The sequence below is a fragment of the Vicia villosa genome, unplaced genomic scaffold (genome assembly GCF_029867415.1).
Source record: "Vicia villosa cultivar HV-30 ecotype Madison, WI unplaced genomic scaffold, Vvil1.0 ctg.000852F_1_1, whole genome shotgun sequence".
In the NCBI taxonomy this organism is placed as follows: Eukaryota; Viridiplantae; Streptophyta; class Magnoliopsida; order Fabales; family Fabaceae; genus Vicia; species Vicia villosa.
In genome coordinates this window covers 687,784-707,207 of record NW_026705380.1, presented here as the reverse complement: position 1 = coordinate 707,207, position 19,424 = coordinate 687,784, and the positions used below count along the sequence as shown (strand labels likewise).

Sequence of the window (19,424 nt, the reverse complement as noted above, 5' to 3'; positions counted from 1 at the left end):
CAATGGTTTTCCACTTAGTCCACGACTAAGTCTTCCAGAGTCTTCTGATCACACACTGATCACTCCAGGAACAACTGCTTAGATACCCTCTAAGACTTTTCTAGAGTCTACTGATCAACACGATCACTCTAGGCTTAGTTCACTCCTAAGACTTCCCTAGAGTATTCTGATCAACACGATCACTCTAGTTACAAACTGCTCAGCCAACTGCTAAGACTTCCTAGAGTATACTGATCACACGATCACTCTAGTTCCTTACAACTTAATGTAATCTATTCAAGAGTTTACAAATGCTTCTTAAAAGCGATAATCACAACTGTGATATTTCTCTTAACGTTTAAGCTTAATCTCACTAAGATATTACAACAGCAATGTAGTGAGTTGATGAAGATGAAGATTCTGAGTTTAGATTTGAACAGCGTTTCAGCAAGTTTGATATAAGTTGTTTTGGTGCAGAATCGTTAACCTTGCTTCTCATCAGAACTTCATATTTATAGGCTTTGAGAAGATGACCGTTGAGTGCATTTAATGCTTTGCGTGTTCCGTACAGCATCGCATTTAATGTTATACGCTTTTGTCAACTACCTCGAGCCTTGTTCACGCTGTGTCTACTGACGTAGCCTTTAGTAGCTTTAACGTTCCTTTTGTCAGTCAGCGTAGTCTGCCACGTGTACTTCCTTCTGATCTGATGTTTGTGAATACGACGTTTGAATATCATCAGAGTCAAAACAGCTTGGTGCATAGCATCTTCTGATCTTCTGATCTTGAAGTGCTTCTGAGCGTGATACCATCTTCTGATCTTCAGTGCTTCTGATCTCATGTTCTTCTGATGCTTCCATAGACCCATGTTCTGATTCTGCTTCGACCATCTTCTGATGTCTTGCCAGACCATGTTCTGATGTTGCATGCTGAACCATTTGAGACACAACTTCTGAGCGCTGAATTATGCGTACTCTTTATATATTTCCTGAAAGGGAAATTGCATTGGATTAGAGTACCATATAATCTTAAGCAAAATTCATATTATTGTTATCATCAAAACTAAGATAATTGATAAGAACAAATCTTGTTCTAACAATCAACCCCTTTTTGATGATGACAAAAACATATATAAATGATATGAATTTGCGATCAGAAAGAGTAGACGGCAAAAGACAAATTACACAGCTATAGCATAAGCATATGAATATGTCTCCCCCTGAGATTAACAATCTCCCCCTGAGATAAATAATCTCCCCCTGAAATAAATACTCGAAGAACTTTGATAAAAGACTTCCCTGATTATTTCGGTAGAGACGATCATATAAGCTTCTGCCTTCAGAGAATTCATAGCTTCTGACTTCTGCTTCCATTGGACAGCTTCAGAACTTGAATTTCTTTAGATCCTTAGAACACTCACAGCTTCTGATTCCTGCTTCCATCGTGGACAGCTTCAGAACTTGAATTTCTTTGATCTTCAGAACATTCACAGCTTCTGACTTCTGCTTCCATTCAGGACAGCTTCAGAACTTGAGTTTTCTGGATCTTTTAGAACATTCACATCTTCTGATTTCTGCTTCCCTCGGATAGCTTCAGAACTTTGAATGTCTACCAACATCACTTCATGCTAGATTTGTATCAGAACATTGTTGAATGTACCAGAGCATCATCAGAGCATCTCTACATCCTGAAATGTTACAGAACAAAAACTAAACGACAAAAGTCAGCATGAACGAGTTAGAACATAAAATGTATGTTTGAGCACATTATATGTATCAGAGCCATATAGGCTGAAATAATGTATCAGAGCAAATAATGTGTCAGAGCCATAACATTATATGTATCAGAGCAAATAGAATTTTGTCAGAACATGATAGACAATGATATTCAAATTCTATTATCGGTGCTTCTGATTCATTCTTCTTTCTTGCTTCTGATTCCTGAAGCTTGACAGCACTCAGCTTGCTTCAGTTTCCAAGAGCTTATTCCTTTTACAGAATAACGCTTCTTATGGTTTTGCTTCTAGTGTTTGCTTCTGAAGATTCACTTCACTTCTCTGTACCTACAAAACACTTAAACCATATAGAACTTGCAGTTCTTGTTAGTGAATGTGTGGGAGCCTTTACCCAGCAACTGATAGATTTAATCAAATCATTTATCATTTATCTTCTCCCCCTTTTTGTCATAACATCAAAAAGAATATTTAAAAAGATTCAGATGCATAAAACGACAAAAGAAAACATTTACTGGAATGTGAAACAAAGAAACATTTCCATTGATAATCAAAAAAAAAGGTTTACAAGAAATGAATGCAGGAAAACAGATGCAACAAGGAAAGGAAACTGCAAAGACCAAAAGACTAAGATCCTAGCCTACGCAAAATCCGCGCCAGAACATCATGAATCCCGTCAGTGCTTGTAGCTTGCCTTGTCATGAAGGAACGAAACTCAGCATTGGCTGCTTCTTGCGCGTCCAAACGAGAAGCCAGCATAGCTTGATTCTGATGAAGAGTTTCCAAGGTCTCCATCAGAGCTGAGGTATCACCAGAAGAAGAAGCACCAGTATTTCTGCCCAGAGGGACAGCAATCTCAGCAGGGTGATCTTCTGGAAGATCTTCAGCTTGTGCATCTCCCATTTCCTCATCTGAGTCTGACTCAGAAGGAGCCTTGGCATATTCTGGTTCAGGCAGCTCAGAAGTTCCATCTTCCAATGCTTGAAGAATAGCTGCTAGGTTTGTTGGAGGAGTAGGACCAGCAACTTCAGCACGATAAACCACTACTGGAAAGACCATGAGAGGTGCTTTTTCAGAAGGGTTCATTCTGAACCAGTTGAACAGCCACTGAAAATCTCCAGTCAGCACAGGAAACCAGAGCACAGAAGACCGGGGTTTCCACACCACGATATCTCTGCAGAGATTTTCTTCTTCCAACTCATCTGCAGGTATCTTCTCTTCAAGAACGCTTCTGTTCCTGATGAGACAGTGGTGGCTGCTCTCACCAACTTCCAACCGGAGACCACGAACACCAGGAGCTTCAGACATAATCCTTCTCTGAGTGTCTGTAGCCTTATCCAGAAAATCCTGACGAAAGGTATTCCAGAGGTTGTTTGTAGCATACTCATCCAGATGATTAAGGTGAGCAGCACCTAGAATCTCCAACCAGCCATTTACATCAGCATGTAAAAGCTCCAGATATGTTTGAGTGGTAGGGGTTGGAGGGTTGACAGTGAACCTTGAGTCGGGAAGAACAACACTATAGGGATTAGGTGTTCTGGTGGGAAAAGGGTATGAGAGGGATGAAGAAATATCTGATGGAAGAGTTAAAGGAGAGGAGATATCAGATGGTGAAGAAGGTGGTTCCGAGAGGATGAATGAGGAGGAAGAGGTGGTGGAGGTCTTTGAAGAGGGAGGTGATTGACGGGAACCGTCAAGGGGTTGATACACTTTGAGAGGGTCATAGGAGATCCTAACTCTTTTAGGTTTGGTTTCTGGTTCAGCAGATGCCTTTCTCTTTTGTTTCCTATCATTGTCTTGATTCCCAGAGCTTGACGATGGATTCATGATGAATTTTCAGATATTGGAAACTGCTAGGGTTTATGATATGAAAAGAGAGAGATGAAAAAGAAACCGAATGCAGAGAGAGAGAAATATGAGAGGGAAAAGAAACGTTTGAAGAGTATATAAAAAAAAACTGAAAGAGAGTAAATGATGAAAAGCATTTAATGTTACGTGACATGAGGAGAGATAATAATGACAAAAGACGTGATTTGCACAGTTACCTAAGTAGACGTCCCCTCAACTGCACGCACGCTTGTCCAGGAATAGTGAACACGTGTTTACCATCTGGATAGCCAGTTACAGCTGTTTTGCTTTTAGAGAGATTCTGAATCAACTTAGACACTGAAACGTTAGTAATAACTGAATCACAATTTCTAATTGATTTCTATCAGAACTTCTTAAAAAAATTTCATATCAAAGGATACTCATACGTAAGAATTTCTCATCTTCTCATTCTGAGCTTGTTTCTGAAGACCCAATTTGTGCCGATTATATTGAATCCATCTGGTCTAGGAACAAGATCCCAAACATCATTCCTTGTAAACTGATTCAGTTTTTCTTGCATAGCAATTATCCAGTCTGGATCTTCTAGAGCATGATCAACAGAAGTTGGCTCGATCAAAGATACAAGACCTAATTGACAGTCTGCATTGTTCTTAAGGAATGCTCTTGTTCTGATTGGATCATCCTTCTTTCCAAGAATGACATCTTCTGAATGACCAGAGATGAGTCTGGATGATCTTCTGACAGATGGTTCTTCAGAAATAATTAGATCCTCCAGAGAAGCTGATACTTGATCTTCAGATTCTTTGCTTCTGAGAAGCTCTGCTTCTGATGCGTTGCTTCTTGGCTCAACAACTTCTGATATATCAATATCAAAATCTGCAAAATTATCAAACTGCTTTGGTTTTTCAGAACCAAGCTTATCATCAAACCTGATATTGATTGATTCTTCTACAACCAATGTTTCAGTATTGTATACTCTGTAGCCTTTTGAGCGTTCAGAATATCCAAGAAGGAAACACTTTTGAGCTTTGGAATCAAACTTACCAAGATGATCTTTAGTGTTCAGAATAAAGCATACACATCCAAAAGGATGGAAATATGAAATGTTGGGCTTTCTATTCTTCCACAATTCATAAGGAGTCTTATTTAGAATAGGTCTGATAGAGATTCTATTCTGAATATAGCATGCAGTGTTTATTGCTTCTGCCCAGAAATGCTTAGCCATATTGGTTTCATTGATCATGGTTCTGGCCATTTCTTGCAGAGTCCTATTCTTTCGTTCTACAACCCCATTTTGCTGTGGAGTTCTAGGACAAGAGAAATCATGGGCAATACCATTCTCTTTGAAGAATTCTTCAAAGGATCCGTTCTCAAATTCACCACCATGATCACTTCTGACCTTTATGATTTTACACTCTTTTTCAGATTGAATCTGAATGCAGAAATCAAAGAACACTGAATGAGTCTCATCCTTGTGTTTTAAGAATTTTACCCACGTCCAGCGACTATAATCATCTACGATGACTAATCCATATTTCTTTCCTCTGACAGATGCTGTTTTGACTGGTCCAAACAGATCAATGTGCAAGAGTTCTAATGGCCTTGAGGTAGAGACAACATTCTTAGACTTGAATGCAGGTTTGGAGAACTTGCCCTTCTGACATGCTTCACAAAGAGCATCTGATTTGAATTTCAGATTAGGGAGTCCTCTGACAAGATTCAGTTTGTTAATCTGAGAGATCTTTCTCAAACTAGCATGACCTAATCTCCTGTGCCAGACCCACTGCTCTTCAGAAACAGACATAAGACAAGTCACCTTCTGACTCATAAGATCTTGCAGATCTGTCTTATAGATGTTGTCCTTCCTCTTGCCTGTAAATAGGATTGAGCCATCCTTCTGATTTACAGCCTTGCAAGACTTTTGATTGAAGATTATATCATAACCATTGTCACTTAATTGACTGATAGATAAGAGGTTATGAGTTAATCCTTCTACAAGAAGTACATTAGAAATGGAAGGAGAGTTACCAGACTTTATAGTTCCAGAGCCAATTATCTTGCCCTTCTGATCTCCTCCAAACTTGACTTCACCTCCAGACTTAAGCACCAGGTCTTGGAACATAGACCTTCTTCCTGTCATGTGTCGCGAGCATCCAGAGTCCAGGTACCATGACATGTTGTGCTTTGTCCTTCTTGCAGCCAAGGATATCTGCAATAGGAATAATCTTATCCTTAGGTACCCACATTTTCTTGGGTCCTTTCTTGTTAGATTTTCTCAAGTTCTGATTGAACTTGGGTTTGACATTATAAGCAATAGGAGGAACAGCATGATAATTTTTAATGTGAGTTTCATGATATTTCCTAGGTTGTGTCACATGCTTCTTGGTGTGTGTTATGTGAAAACTTTGTGCATGTGAAGTGTGCCTAATATCATGGGAGTGGCCATACTTGAACTGATCATACAATGGCTTGTATGTAATTTTCATTTCATCAACAGGTTCAAGTTTGTATGGGGTTTCACCCTCAAAACCAATGCCGACTCTTTTGTTTCCAGACACAGCATATATCATAGAAGCTAGCTGACTTCTGCCAATACTTCTAGATAAGAACTTCCTGAAACTTAAATCATATTCTTTCAGAATATGGTTTAGACTAGGAGTGGATTTTTCTGAATCAGAAGGAGATCCAACATTATTGGATAATTTTAAAAGTTTTTCTTTTAATTCAGAATTTTCCAACTCAAGCTTCTTTGTTTCAAATTCAAATAGCTTTTTCAGCTTTTTGTATTTGAGACTAATCTGAGACTTGAGTTCCAGAAGTTCAGTTAGACCGGAAACTAACTCATCTCTAGTAAGTTCAGAAAATACCTCTTCAGAATCTGATTCTGATGTAGATTCTGATCCGTCATCTTCTGTCGCCATCAGCGCACAGTTGGCCTGCTCATCTTCTGAATCATCTTCTGACTCATCCCAGGTTGCCATAAGACCTTTCTTCTTATGAAACTTTTTCTTGGGACTTTCCTTCTGAAGATTTGGACATTCATTCTTGTAGTGTCCAGGCTCATTGCATTCATAGCACATGACCTTCTTCTTGTCAAATCTTCTTTCATCAGAAGATTCTCCACGTTCAAATTTCCTTGAACTTCTGAAGCCTCTGAACTTCCTTTGCTTGGTCTTCCAGAGTTGATTTAGCCTTCTGGAGATCAGGGACAGTTCATCTTCTTCTTCAGATTCTGATTCTTCAGGATCTTCTTCTCTGGCCTGAAAAGCGTTAGTGCATTTCTTGATATTTGATTTTAATGCAATAGACTTACCTTTCTTTTGAGGCTCATTTGCGTCCAGCTCTATTTCATGACTTCTCAAGGCGCTGATAAGCTCTTCCAGAGAAACTTCATTCAGATTCTTTGCAATCTTGAATGCAGTCACCATAGGACCCCATCTTCTGGGTAAGCTTCTGATGATCTTCTTTACGTGATCAGCCTTGGTGTATCCCTTGTCAAGAACTCTCAATCCAGCAGTAAGAGTTTGAAATCTTGAAAACATCTTTTCAATGTCTTCATCATCCTCCATCTTGAAGGCTTCATACTTCTGGATTAAGGCTAGAGCTTTAGTCTCCTTGACTTGAGCATTTCCTTCATGAGTCATTTTCAAGGACTCATATATGTCATAGGCCGTTTCCCTGTTAGATATCTTCTCATACTCAGCATGAGAGATAGCATTCAGCAAAACAGTTCTACATTTATGATGATTCCTGAAAAGCTTCTTTTGATCATCATTCATTTCTTGCCTTGACAGCTTCACGCCACTGGCATTTACTGGATGTTTGTAACCATCCATTAGAAGATCCCATAGATCACCATCTAGACCCAGAAAGTAACTTTCCAGTTTATCTTTCCAGTATTCAAAGTTTTCACCATCAAATACCGGCGGTCTAGTATAACCATTGTTACCGTTGTATTGCTCAGCAGAGCCAGATGTAGATGCAGGTGTAGGTGTAGACTTTTCACTTTCATCAACCATCTTTTAAATGAAGCGTTTTTCTCTTCCTGAATCTTTTCTAAACACGGTTAAGTGCTTGCACCTTAGAACCGGAGCTCTGATGCCAATTGAAGGATAGAAAAACACTTAGAAAGGGGGGGATTGAATAAGTGTGACTTTAAATCTTGGACGATAAAAATAAATTGCACAATTATTTTTATCCTGGTTCGCTGTTAACGAAGCTACTCCAGTCCACCCCCGCAGAGATGATTTACCTCAACCTGAGGATTTAATCCACTAATCGCACGGATTACAATGGTTTTCCACTTAGTCCACGACTAAGTCTTCCAGAGTCTTCTGATCACACACTGATCACTCCAGGAACAACTGCTTAGATACCCTCTAAGACTTTTCTAGAGTCTACTGATCAACACGATCACTCTAGGCTTAGTTCACTCCTAAGACTTCCCTAGAGTATTCTGATCAACACGATCACTCTAGTTACAAACTGCTCAGCCAACTGCTAAGACTTCCTAGAGTATACTGATCACACGATCACTCTAGTTCCTTACAACTTAATGTAATCTATTCAAGAGTTTACAAATGCTTCTTAAAAGCGATAATCACAACTGTGATATTTCTCTTAACGTTTAAGCTTAATCTCACTAAGATATTACAACAGCAATGTAGTGAGTTGATGAAGATGAAGATTCTGAGTTTAGATTTGAACAGCGTTTCAGCAAGTTTGATATAAGTTGTTTTGGTGCAGAATCGTTAACCTTGCTTCTCATCAGAACTTCATATTTATAGGCTTTGAGAAGATGACCGTTGAGTGCATTTAATGCTTTGCGTGTTCCGTACAGCATCGCATTTAATGTTATACGCTTTTGTCAACTACCTCGAGCCTTGTTCACGCTGTGTCTACTGACGTAGCCTTTAGTAGCTTTAACGTTCCTTTTGTCAGTCAGCGTAGTCTGCCACGTGTACTTCCTTCTGATCTGATGTTTGTGAATACGACGTTTGAATATCATCAGAGTCAAAACAGCTTGGTGCATAGCATCTTCTGATCTTCTGATCTTGAAGTGCTTCTGAGCGTGATACCATCTTCTGATCTTCAGTGCTTCTGATCTCATGTTCTTCTGATGCTTCCATAGACCCATGTTCTGATTCTGCTTCGACCATCTTCTGATGTCTTGCCAGACCATGTTCTGATGTTGCATGCTGAACCATTTGAGACACAACTTCTGAGCGCTGAATTATGCGTACTCTTTATATATTTCCTGAAAGGGAAATTGCATTGGATTAGAGTACCATATAATCTTAAGCAAAATTCATATTATTGTTATCATCAAAACTAAGATAATTGATAAGAACAAATCTTGTTCTAACAAATACAACTGTGGTAAAATTATATTTTACTTTTATATAAATATAGAAATTAATGGACACACTTTTTGTTGTATATAAAAAATGTTGGAGTTGGGATTCAAAGCCTGTAAGCCTTAATATATAACTACAATTATTATTATGAACCGTTGTGATAGACCTTTTAATAAAATAAAAGCATCTAAATGTGAGTTATTACTTTGGTTGATTGATTAACCAAGGTAAAACATGTTGCGATAGGTACATTTTGTAGTAGTGGGATAATTTAAAATACCTTCGACATGCCTTGAGGGGAAGGAGCATCGACCATCTTCGAAGCATTTGAATGGCCCACATCAGACAGGGCTTGTCGGATTCCCTGTATTAGTAGGTGAATTACTTCCTTATTCTTCATCGAGTATGTAAATAATGAGTACCAAAGTAAGCTCTTTATAGATAATCAAATTGATGACAAGGGGCAAAATACATCCAAGACTCGACAAAAATGGCCTTCCTCTTCTGCTTGGTGCGAGCATCCATCAATAAACGGTCTTAATTAGTTGTTTCAAACATTTTTGTGAAGCCTCCTCCCTAGGAGTGATTCCCTCTGCATAATCTTACTCTTTGGCGAAACTTTCCATCTGTCTCTTCAATAAAGATCCTCAGAGACAAATTGTCTTCTTTATAGACATACAATCTATTCCCCATCAGGAAACAACCTTTGTTCAAGTACTTGGGAAACAGGTTGGTACACTTGTCTCCCCGGTCCCTACGGTACATACCATTGCATGAGCTTTTTTATGGAGAGGGAAGACCAGGAAGAACCTATTTTTGAAATGCTTTAGGCCCTCTGAAAATGTTTTGAAGCTGCAAATAACTTGCACCAAATTGATCAAACCATGGCCCGCGCCTTGGTTGCATATGTATATTGTACTTTGAAGAGATGGAAGAAAAGGGACAAAAAGAGTTTCCTCTTTTGATATTAGCACCAATGCTAGAAAACTTAATACACGCCTAACTTGCAGGGTGCGGATGCTATGGGGAAACCATCAAGTGGTTTAGAATATTTACTGTAAAGTTGTGTAAAGGTAACCAAAAATCGAGGATTAAGAAAGTACATTCATAGAAAGAAATGACACATTCGTCATACTCACTGCAAATTCTCTTGTCTTCATCAATGGTCTATTAAGACCTCCCTTTCAAACAAAGATAGAAAGAATTGACAAAGAGACAAGGTCAACCCAGGAGACAGAAGTATCTTCTTTTGATTTCCGACTTATGATGGACACTACTTTCTTCATGTACAAAAAGGAAAAACGTTGTAGAAAATGTAAATGACAACTAAGCAAAGATAATGTCTCAATAAAATGAGAATCGACTCTTCAAAAATTGCACGATTACTTACTAAAAGTAATAAACCATATAAACATGGTAGATCGTCTTTGCGAGGCACTCAAGTGTTTCAGTTCTCGGAAATCATTATGATTGAACCTATGAAAATAGATATCAAGCATGTGGCATTAAACACTCGAATTTCCAAGAACAATAACATCACCCATGACTCTCTATTTAAGCTAAAGTATGACTGACACGAACGGGGAAAATACAACAAACTCTCACACTGCCAAACATAGACAAGGGCTTGAGAGACAGTTATACCAAACATGCCATAATGATCATCGGCCGCAACCCAGAGGAAACAGTGATTTGCTCAAATTATTCACAACATAAGGGAATAACGGGTTGTTATAACCACTCTACTATATAAAGGGCACAAGAGCTGTCAAATGGGCCGGCCCGGCCCAGCCCGCTTCGGCCCGGTGGGCCAACGTGTTTTAATGGGCTGGCCCGACCCAGCCCAATTGCTAAATGGGCCACATAAAATGAGCCCGGCCCATTTTTCAAAGGCCCGTGCGGCCCGATGGGTCAGCCCAACCCGTATTTCAATATTATAATTTTAATTTTATAAAAAAGATGTAATGGATAAATGCAATACAACATAAGTCAAAAGTCATCATAAACGTATATAAGTGATGTTTAAAATATTTATCCACAAATATATATATGAATACCACAAAATCATCCATGTAAAAGTATAAAGTAACTTAATATTATCACCAATACTTATCAAATTTTTTCTACATCTCACAACCATTTCCTTGATCACATCATTTTAAAAATATATCTTGATCCTCTTTAACTTTTCTTTATAACTTGAAAACACATTTATAAAATCTTATCTTATCTCAATCTTTTTTCTCCAAAATTTACCAAAATCTTTTTTTAATGGGCCAGCTCAAAGCCCGCTTGGCCCGACCCGGCCCAACCCATAAAAAACATAGGCCCGGTGGGCTGGTCCAAAAAGACAGGGTCGTCTTTTTTTAAGGTATTTTGCGGCCCGGCCCGCGCTAAATTGTAGGGCTTATGGGCCGGCCCAATGGGCCGAGCCCATTTTGACAGCTCTAGCACAACGCACGTTAATTCCATGTACAAAATTTCAAATTCAAATTTTATTCACTATTCTTTTTCACATGCTGACTTGGGTGTTGAAGTGCTAACCTTAAAGGCCAACCCCTCTTTCACCACATTTGAGCATCAAGTTATTGTTGTTTATCGCAACCACCGTTCTCCGATCATTTCTGATTTTCCAACATAACATAATTTATTTTTTTTTATTTTTATTTTTAAATATAATAATTTATAATATTCTAAAAATAAAATATCACTCAAATGAAGTGAGAAATTAAAATAGGGAGATCAATAAATTGAATTTTAAATTAGAAAGATTAAAATTAAAAAAAAAAAAAGAGAGAGCAAATTACAATTAATTACTTTTATTAGTAAACAAAAACCAAAGAAAATTGAAGTCGGAAAATTGGAAGTTTGGGCAGAAACCCACATCATTGCTACTCCGATTTGATCCCAACCCATCAATACTACCAAAAACAAAACTCAGTTTTCCGTTTTCCCCCTTTCCCTCAGACAAAAAGTTTCCAAATTCAACATTCTAACATTCATAGCACAAACTTTTCTTGTTTCTTACTCTCAAAGGTAATGCTGTCACTGAACCACAATTGATTTTCATTACCCAAAGAAATGCGGAGGGTATTTGGGAAGATTGCTGGGTTGTTCAGCAATCGAACTGCGGCTGGAGTAGATAAAACTGGGAACAAATACTTCACCAAACACGAAGAAATTGATGGTATCAGTAAGTGTTTTTCCGTTTTCCTCACCCCTTTTTTGTTTTTATTGATATGGAGTACTGGGTTATGTGTTTGTGTTTGATGGATTAATTGGTTTAAGATTTTGGGTTTGTGTATATAAAGTTTTAGTTCTATGGTTTTTTTGGTGTTGCCTTCTATGTGTTTGTGAAAAGGTTGTTTTTGCATTGCAATGATCATTGTTGTTGAATAGTGTCTATGGCAGTGTTATAGAGTAGCGGAATTTGAACAAATTGCTTTTGTTAAGCGATATGGATGTAGTGTTGTTAAATAGCGACTATAGTACTAGCTGCTATAGGATAGTGAAATTGGAACAAAACTACTATTTGGCTATAAAAACTTTTATCATATGATATGGTTGTTCTTAATTTGTTTTATTAATGGCAATATTGGTGAGAAAGATAGGATAAAATTAGAAATGACAATATTAGAGAGAGTGTTGGGGTAGCAGTAGAAATGATGGTGAAAATTAGATTAGGTGGATCGGGAATGTAGAGAGAAGACTTGTAGATTCCGGGGTAAGGAGAATAGATCAGAAGGAGAAGAGTTAAACAACTAGAGGTAGAGGAATACCTAGAAAAACTATAAGAGAAGTTATTGAAAAAGATCTCGAGATTAACGATTTGGATAGAATTATGGTCCTAGATCAGTATTGTCAATGGCGGTCCATGGAAGAGAGCCAAAATCCCACCATACCGGCCGCTTTGCAGCGCCGTTATCGCAGAAAAACCCACAATATCAGCCAATATTTACCAATGCGGCGAGCCCAGAAACCGCCATGTATATCTGACATAGTGGCCATGCGCCTCTTTTTGATAACACTCTCTCAGATAGAACATTATCTCGGAAGTTGATCCATGTAGCCAACCTCACTTAGTGGGGTAAGACTTGGTTGTTGTTGTTATAATAGTTATTATGGTTTGATATTTATTACTGTCACTCTCAAGGCTTAGAATTTGGTAATATTTTGAAAAAGGGTTTGGCAACGAAGCTTTTAGAGTAAGGTCGTAGTAACGGCTGCGGTTGTGTCATGATGATCCTTGATATTGCGGAGAATCACAGTCAAAAGTGGTCTATATTGCGGTTGTGTTGTGGTTTCGCAACATAAAAACCATTATCTTGCGGAGAATCATTGTCAAATATGGTCTATATTGTGGTTGTGTTGTGGTTTCGCAACATAAAAAAACCGTTATGTTGTGGCTCAGATTGCGGTCGGGACCTTTCTTTTAAACCTGGTTGTCCTCAGTGTTATCAAATATCCTCCATGGCGGCGCTATGGTGGATATACATGCCGGTTTTTGGGCTCGCCGCAATGATAAATATCGACCGATATTGCGGGTTTTTTGGCTCTCCGTCATTGTCAACATTGGTAGTCCTAGACCAATCTTAGTGATCAAAGAGCATTTGCAAAGAAATTATATTCGCCTCAGTCCAAGGAGATAATGGAGATTTGAACTTGTGATTTGTAAGATGCAGGTGTCATGCTCAACTTGACCAATCCAGTTTTTTTAACCTTTTAAAAAGGGTGAGAAGTGAGATTACTTACTCTGAATATTGAAAAATAAAAAATTAAATGAATTTTTTGTGTTATTTTCTGCTGCTGTAGTGATTCACTCATGATATCATTTGGTGCATTAGTAAGAATTCAAATTTCAGTACCATGGTTCTTCTCACCTTGTAGTTCACTTTACAAAGAATCTGTCTGATTATGCTTTTTTGGTTTGGTTTACCAGTGAAAGAGAAGAGATGGGTGGTGTTTAAGGGAGAGCAAGATCCTACCTCCATTCCAGGTATATATTTTATGGTACTTGTCATTCAACTGCTAAGTTTTTGGGTTTTTGTTCACATCTATTCATACATGTGATTCGAGATGATCCAATTACGATAAATGTTGAATTTATTCAGAAAACATTTATCCTATTTCCTACTATTGATGGGTTGTTGGTGCTTAATTGTTTTAGTTGAATGGATATGTTGGCTGAACGGGCAGCGTAAAAGGGCTCCAACTACAGAGGTAAATTGAAATGCCTTTATATAGATCCCTTTGCTATTCTGACGAAGTTATCTAAAGTTGTTGATGTTTCTTTACATTTTCATGTCATAGAAAGGGCTATTAAATAACTATATCATAGGGAAAGGGAAGCATAATTTGAGCAAACCGCTATTTTCCGCAATCTGCAATTGACAACCCGGTCATAGCCACACTAGATGACATCAGTGTTATCAAATGGCGGCACCATGGCCGCTATGGTGGATATACAAGGCGGCTTTTGGGCTTGCCGTAATGGTAAATATTGGCCGATATTGTGGGTTTTTCCGCCATAATCTGCTATAACGGCACCACAAAGCGGCCGGTACAGGGGATTTTGGCTCTTCGCCATGGACTGCCATCCACCATCGACAACACTGGATGTCATGATGTACAATTGATTTTTATTAAAGTTTTGTGTGTGTATTACAGTATTACTTCATGTCTCTCTTAATACTATTTAGAGGTATACGAGGTAAATGGCCGACTCATACGGCAGTCTCGCAGACTAAGGAAACAAGGAAGGCAGTAGGTTATTGTAATTCATTTGCAAATAAGACAGTGTGAGTCTATTGAAACATTATGCTCTTGTAATGTCTTCACATGCACTTTTTTCCAAAAATATATAGGTAAGTTGATTGCAGTTATGGCCATCGTTTATCAAATTGGTTCTGAGACAATAGAATTGGATAACACCAAATTGTAATTACCCTAAATTCTTAAATCATCTTCACCTTACTTATCTTTAACAAATTATTGTTAGGCCACAACGAGTTCTAAAGTATTCTACAGAAGTCGATGAAGACAATGAGAAAGAATCTTTAAAATAAAAATGCTTTGGGGATGTTCAGAATTTCAAGCAATATTTTTTCAGAAGTATTTAACACATTAGAATGTTTTCAGCTAAGTTTAACTTGGTTTACTTTTTTTATTCTCTTTCAGGAACAGATAGAATTGGATGCAAGACGTGAACAAGTTAGACAGAATGTTGCACGTATGTGTCACTTATACTTCCACCTTATCTAATCAATTTCGTTTGAATACTTCACTCTGATTTAGTTAGATTCCTCGCGTAAGTTTTTTGTTGGTATTACATGGGACAGTTCTCATTATCATAAAAAAAAAACAGAAAAACATTCTTCTGGGCCAAGTTTAGTTCTGTGCAGAAGAGATCTTAACACAAACTATTTCTTTCTTTTTTTTTCACCAAGTTCTCAAGAAAGAAGAAGAAGAAAGGAATGCCAAAGAAGGAAGTAGAGTCAGACGTGTCGTCGGCACTGGTCAGTAATCAAAATTTAATTGTTATTGCAATATTTTTCTTTATTTTAGGAATTCTAACTAATTTATATTTCTGCGCAGAAAACGTTGGTGGTCCGGACTTGAAAAGTTTTATACGGCAGTTACAGGCTCCTTCCGAAGGTAGTTCATCTTATTATTCATTTGTTGCTTTCTGAGGATTTTTACAATACACACGCACTACTTATCCTTTGAATGAAGCTTTTGACGAGTTTTCTACAATATAGGTAACGAGGTTGAAGAATCACCTGGCACAAAGAATGACTCGAGGTCGGTGTTTGGAAATTTATATTTGGTGCATTAAGATCTTATTTGAATTTGAAATGTATGTTCTTATGTACACCCGCAACCCCAAACACACACGTGCACACATAAGCTCTTTTGGACACTTAATTGCAGTCTGTGGCTAGAGTAACAGCTTTATTCCTCTCTCATGTCTTTTTTCACCTTAATTTAGTGGAGTTCAATTTTCATCGTTTTCTTTTCATCCTTTTGTTTGAGTATTTTCAGGAAGTTAAGCAATCTTCTCTGTATTTCTGTTACAGTATTTTGGTTTAATTTCTCTTTAAGAAGTAGAATCTAATTACTGAGATAAATCCAGTGAATATACATGGAAATATTTGTGATTGTGTACTCTGGAAATGCCATTCTTTGGTTGAAGGACTCTGTTCCTCAATGCTGTTGTTTTGAAATCCATATATGTCTCTTCCCTCTATTTCAGATGCTCTTTTAATTATAGTTGTATTTTCCGTGGAATCGTGGTTTTCGTTTCCTTTATAAAATTGTTCAGGAGTAACAATTCAACATATAGTAATAATCATTTGATCTTTCTGCAGGAGTTCTCAAGATAGCACAACTAAGAATGCAAAAGATGAGCTTGAGTAAGTCGAAGTGCTTATATAGGCTCATATGTTACATATTATAAAAAATGGGATTTATCTAATTCAATAATTTAGAGACTATATTTAGGATTGTTAAAAAAAAGCAAGAGTTAATTTTTGTTTGTTTCAGAGTAGTCAATAGCGGCGCCATCCCCCTATAGTGGAGTGGAGGCCTGCCGCTACGGGAAGAGCCATAGCAGTGCAGAACACTATAACGTCCGCTATAGGGTAAATAGCGGGTAGCGGGGGCTGAGCGGTTTCCGGCCCGGAGTGGTTTCTATCTTGCTATCATTTTCTCGTCTGAAAAACTGAAATAACCCCTAAGTTAAAAAGATTTAAGGGTAATTTTGGTGTTTTTCAATCAAATTTGAGTTGAGACTCAACTCTATCCTTCCTTCACCGACGTGAAGCCTCTTCAGTTATTCCAAAAAAAAAATCACAAGTTCCTCCCTCACCTCTCTGCTCTTCATTCTTTTCATTCTTTCCTCTGCACTTCATATATTTATAATTATTATTCATGTAATTTCTTCAAAAAATGATCAAATAGCAACCATTCTGCTATACACTATCCCCTATCTAATTTTTGGAGTCGGCCACTCTGCGTCGCAATTTGGGATTGTTTGTTTACCATAAAGAAAAAAACTTTGTAAAAAAACTTTTCTTGAAAATGATTTTTATAAAAAACTACTCATAACTGCTTCCAGTTAGAACAATTTATAATTGTTTTACTTTTTCAGATCCTCTTTTAAACAAGGTCAGTAACAAACAGATGAAAAATCTAGCTATGTAGCACCGACACCTCTGAAAAAAAGCATGTCTGTATCGATATCGGATTCATGCACCAACACTTGCAATTACATTTAATTTATTCATTTTTTTCAAATTATTACCAGTGTTGTCGTATCGGTGTCGATGTCAAATTCAGAGTGTCCATGCTTCATAGCTTAGAAGTGGACTTTATCAAAGATATTTCCCAAGTTTTATCCCTCATATTTCATATCATTACTTAATTAATTTTTATCCGATGGTAAAATTTTGTTTTCAGATCTTCAGAGCCAACTGGATCGGGTGCAAGTTATAGACCTGGAACATGGCAACCTCCATTTTGAAATTTCATCAATCATCACAATTAAGGGAGGAGCTTGCTGACAAAACATTTGTTAATCTTGCTTCATGCTCTGTTTCGAAACGTCATGCATGATGTTTTATTTATTCCTCAAGAATTTTGATATAGTTTACGTGTGTTCGAAAACGACCACAGCGCGATATGCATTTGCAGTGTATGTTGTCCTGCTGAGTAATGTAGTCCTTTCTAAATAATCTCATACTTAGTTTTGATGCATTGTGATGTTTCAAATCTAAAGACATGATGTGAAATTCTGATTGTAAATGTACTTTAGGGTGACCTTGTAAGCAAGGACCATTGCCTGAGTTTGAACTGTAAATGAAGAATTTGAATCAAAATTACTGTCCTACCTTTTTGTATTTGTCTATGAAAATATAGATTTGGTATTGAAATTTTACCATAATCTTATCCTTATCATTAACATCAATTAGTTATTTTAGGGTATGTTTGGTGTTTTGTTTAAAGGAGGGGAGGGGAGGGAGAGAGAGATATTAAAAAAAAAAGAAAAGAGAAGAGGTATTTTAGTTAAATATATCTTTTGTTTAAAGAGGGGAAAGGAAGGAAAAGAAATTTAATTATATATATGTTTGTTTTAAAATTAATTATCTTTAAAAATCTTACAATGCTCTCATTTAGTAAAAATAGTTTTGAGTAAATATCATGGAAGAAAAACTTATTCAATCGTAACAACACAAATAATTTAACAAAATATTAAATATTCTAAATATTCAGATACATTAAAATGCAAACAAAATTCATAAACATAATAAAATTATTATAGGATGATAATAGCTAAATATAAAAATGTAACATAATAAAACTTATATGATGATAATAGCTAAATATAAAAATATTTCAAGTGAATTTGGAGAATCACTCTAAGTTTGTCAGCATCTTTCAAAAAAAATCTATATCTTTGACAATAACTTTGTGTCTCATCCACGTTCTTTTATTAAATTCTATGTGTTTTCTCAGAAATTGGAGCATTTCCTTCTCATAGAATATCTGCAACCATATTTATTGATTCTCTGTTTGTCTATTTCTAACCACTTTCAATTTCTTTCTTTTACCGCTGCTTGCTATGGGTGAAGGACCTGGTGATTGTGTTTCGGGTACAGAAGTGTCGTAAGTAACATTAAAGCTTTCCAAATTCATCTCATTTCGAGCAACCCGCATATCAATCTCTTGAATAGTTAAAACAAAATCTTCATCTGCGATTGATGGAATTCGTTTTCTTATCTCTTTTAAAGTTTCAGATTCATGTCCGCAAAGTATCAACATCTTCTCATAATTTGAAAATGGTACATTTTTCCAATTTGATGCTTTTGATTTTGACTGAAAAAACATGATTAACAAAAGCGATATGATTAAGAAAAGTTATACAATTGTTCATTAATAAAATATTTTAAATACAAAAATTTCATAAAAAATTACCTCAATAAGAGTATTCCAAACTTCTGACTCGCCATCCCATAACTGTGTAGTTGAAGTCCAAGGAAATCCACTCATACCACCTTTAAAAATGTCATAATATTCCTTGAAGTTTTTTTCCAAAATTTTCCAACGATTTTCTATCTCCATCTTATCAACTTCTTTTTCAAACAATGTAGTGAGTTCAACTGCAATATTTTCATATGTTGTTGCAGTAAAGATACCACAGACTTGATTACCTTTTTCATATTCATGCATAAAAGCATCAACAAGAGCATTATCTACGACTCTAGTCCAACTCAAAGTTTCAGAATTACCACTGTTATTTGGTATATTATTTTTCGGAGCCATAAGCTATGAAAGGAACAATAACACAACAAAGTTAATAAATACAATCAAAATGAAAATCCAATAAAAATTAGTCCAAACACAAATATTAAGAAATATGTGATAAACATTATAATAAACTTAACTTGGTACTACTTCATCAAAGAACAACAAACATAAAAATAAAAATAATAATGTAAAATACAAGAGAAACAATTTAGTCTAAATCA

General features: G+C 36.7%; 1 protein-coding gene across 1 annotated transcript; it reads left to right on the top strand.

Annotated features, from left to right (window-relative positions):
- The first annotated feature begins 11,736 nt into the window (after positions 1–11,736).
- On the top strand, positions 11,737–17,828 carry LOC131631639 (uncharacterized). Its single transcript, XM_058902414.1, has 9 exons — positions 11,737–12,091; positions 13,838–13,894; positions 14,066–14,118; positions 15,076–15,127; positions 15,345–15,413; positions 15,493–15,552; positions 15,657–15,699; positions 16,266–16,310; positions 17,356–17,828. The coding sequence occupies exons 1-9, from the start codon at positions 11,980–11,982 to the stop codon at positions 17,417–17,419; spliced, it is 555 nt and encodes a 184-aa protein (XP_058758397.1). The 5' UTR covers positions 11,737–11,979; the 3' UTR covers positions 17,420–17,828.
- The last annotated feature ends 1,596 nt before the right edge of the window (positions 17,829–19,424 follow it).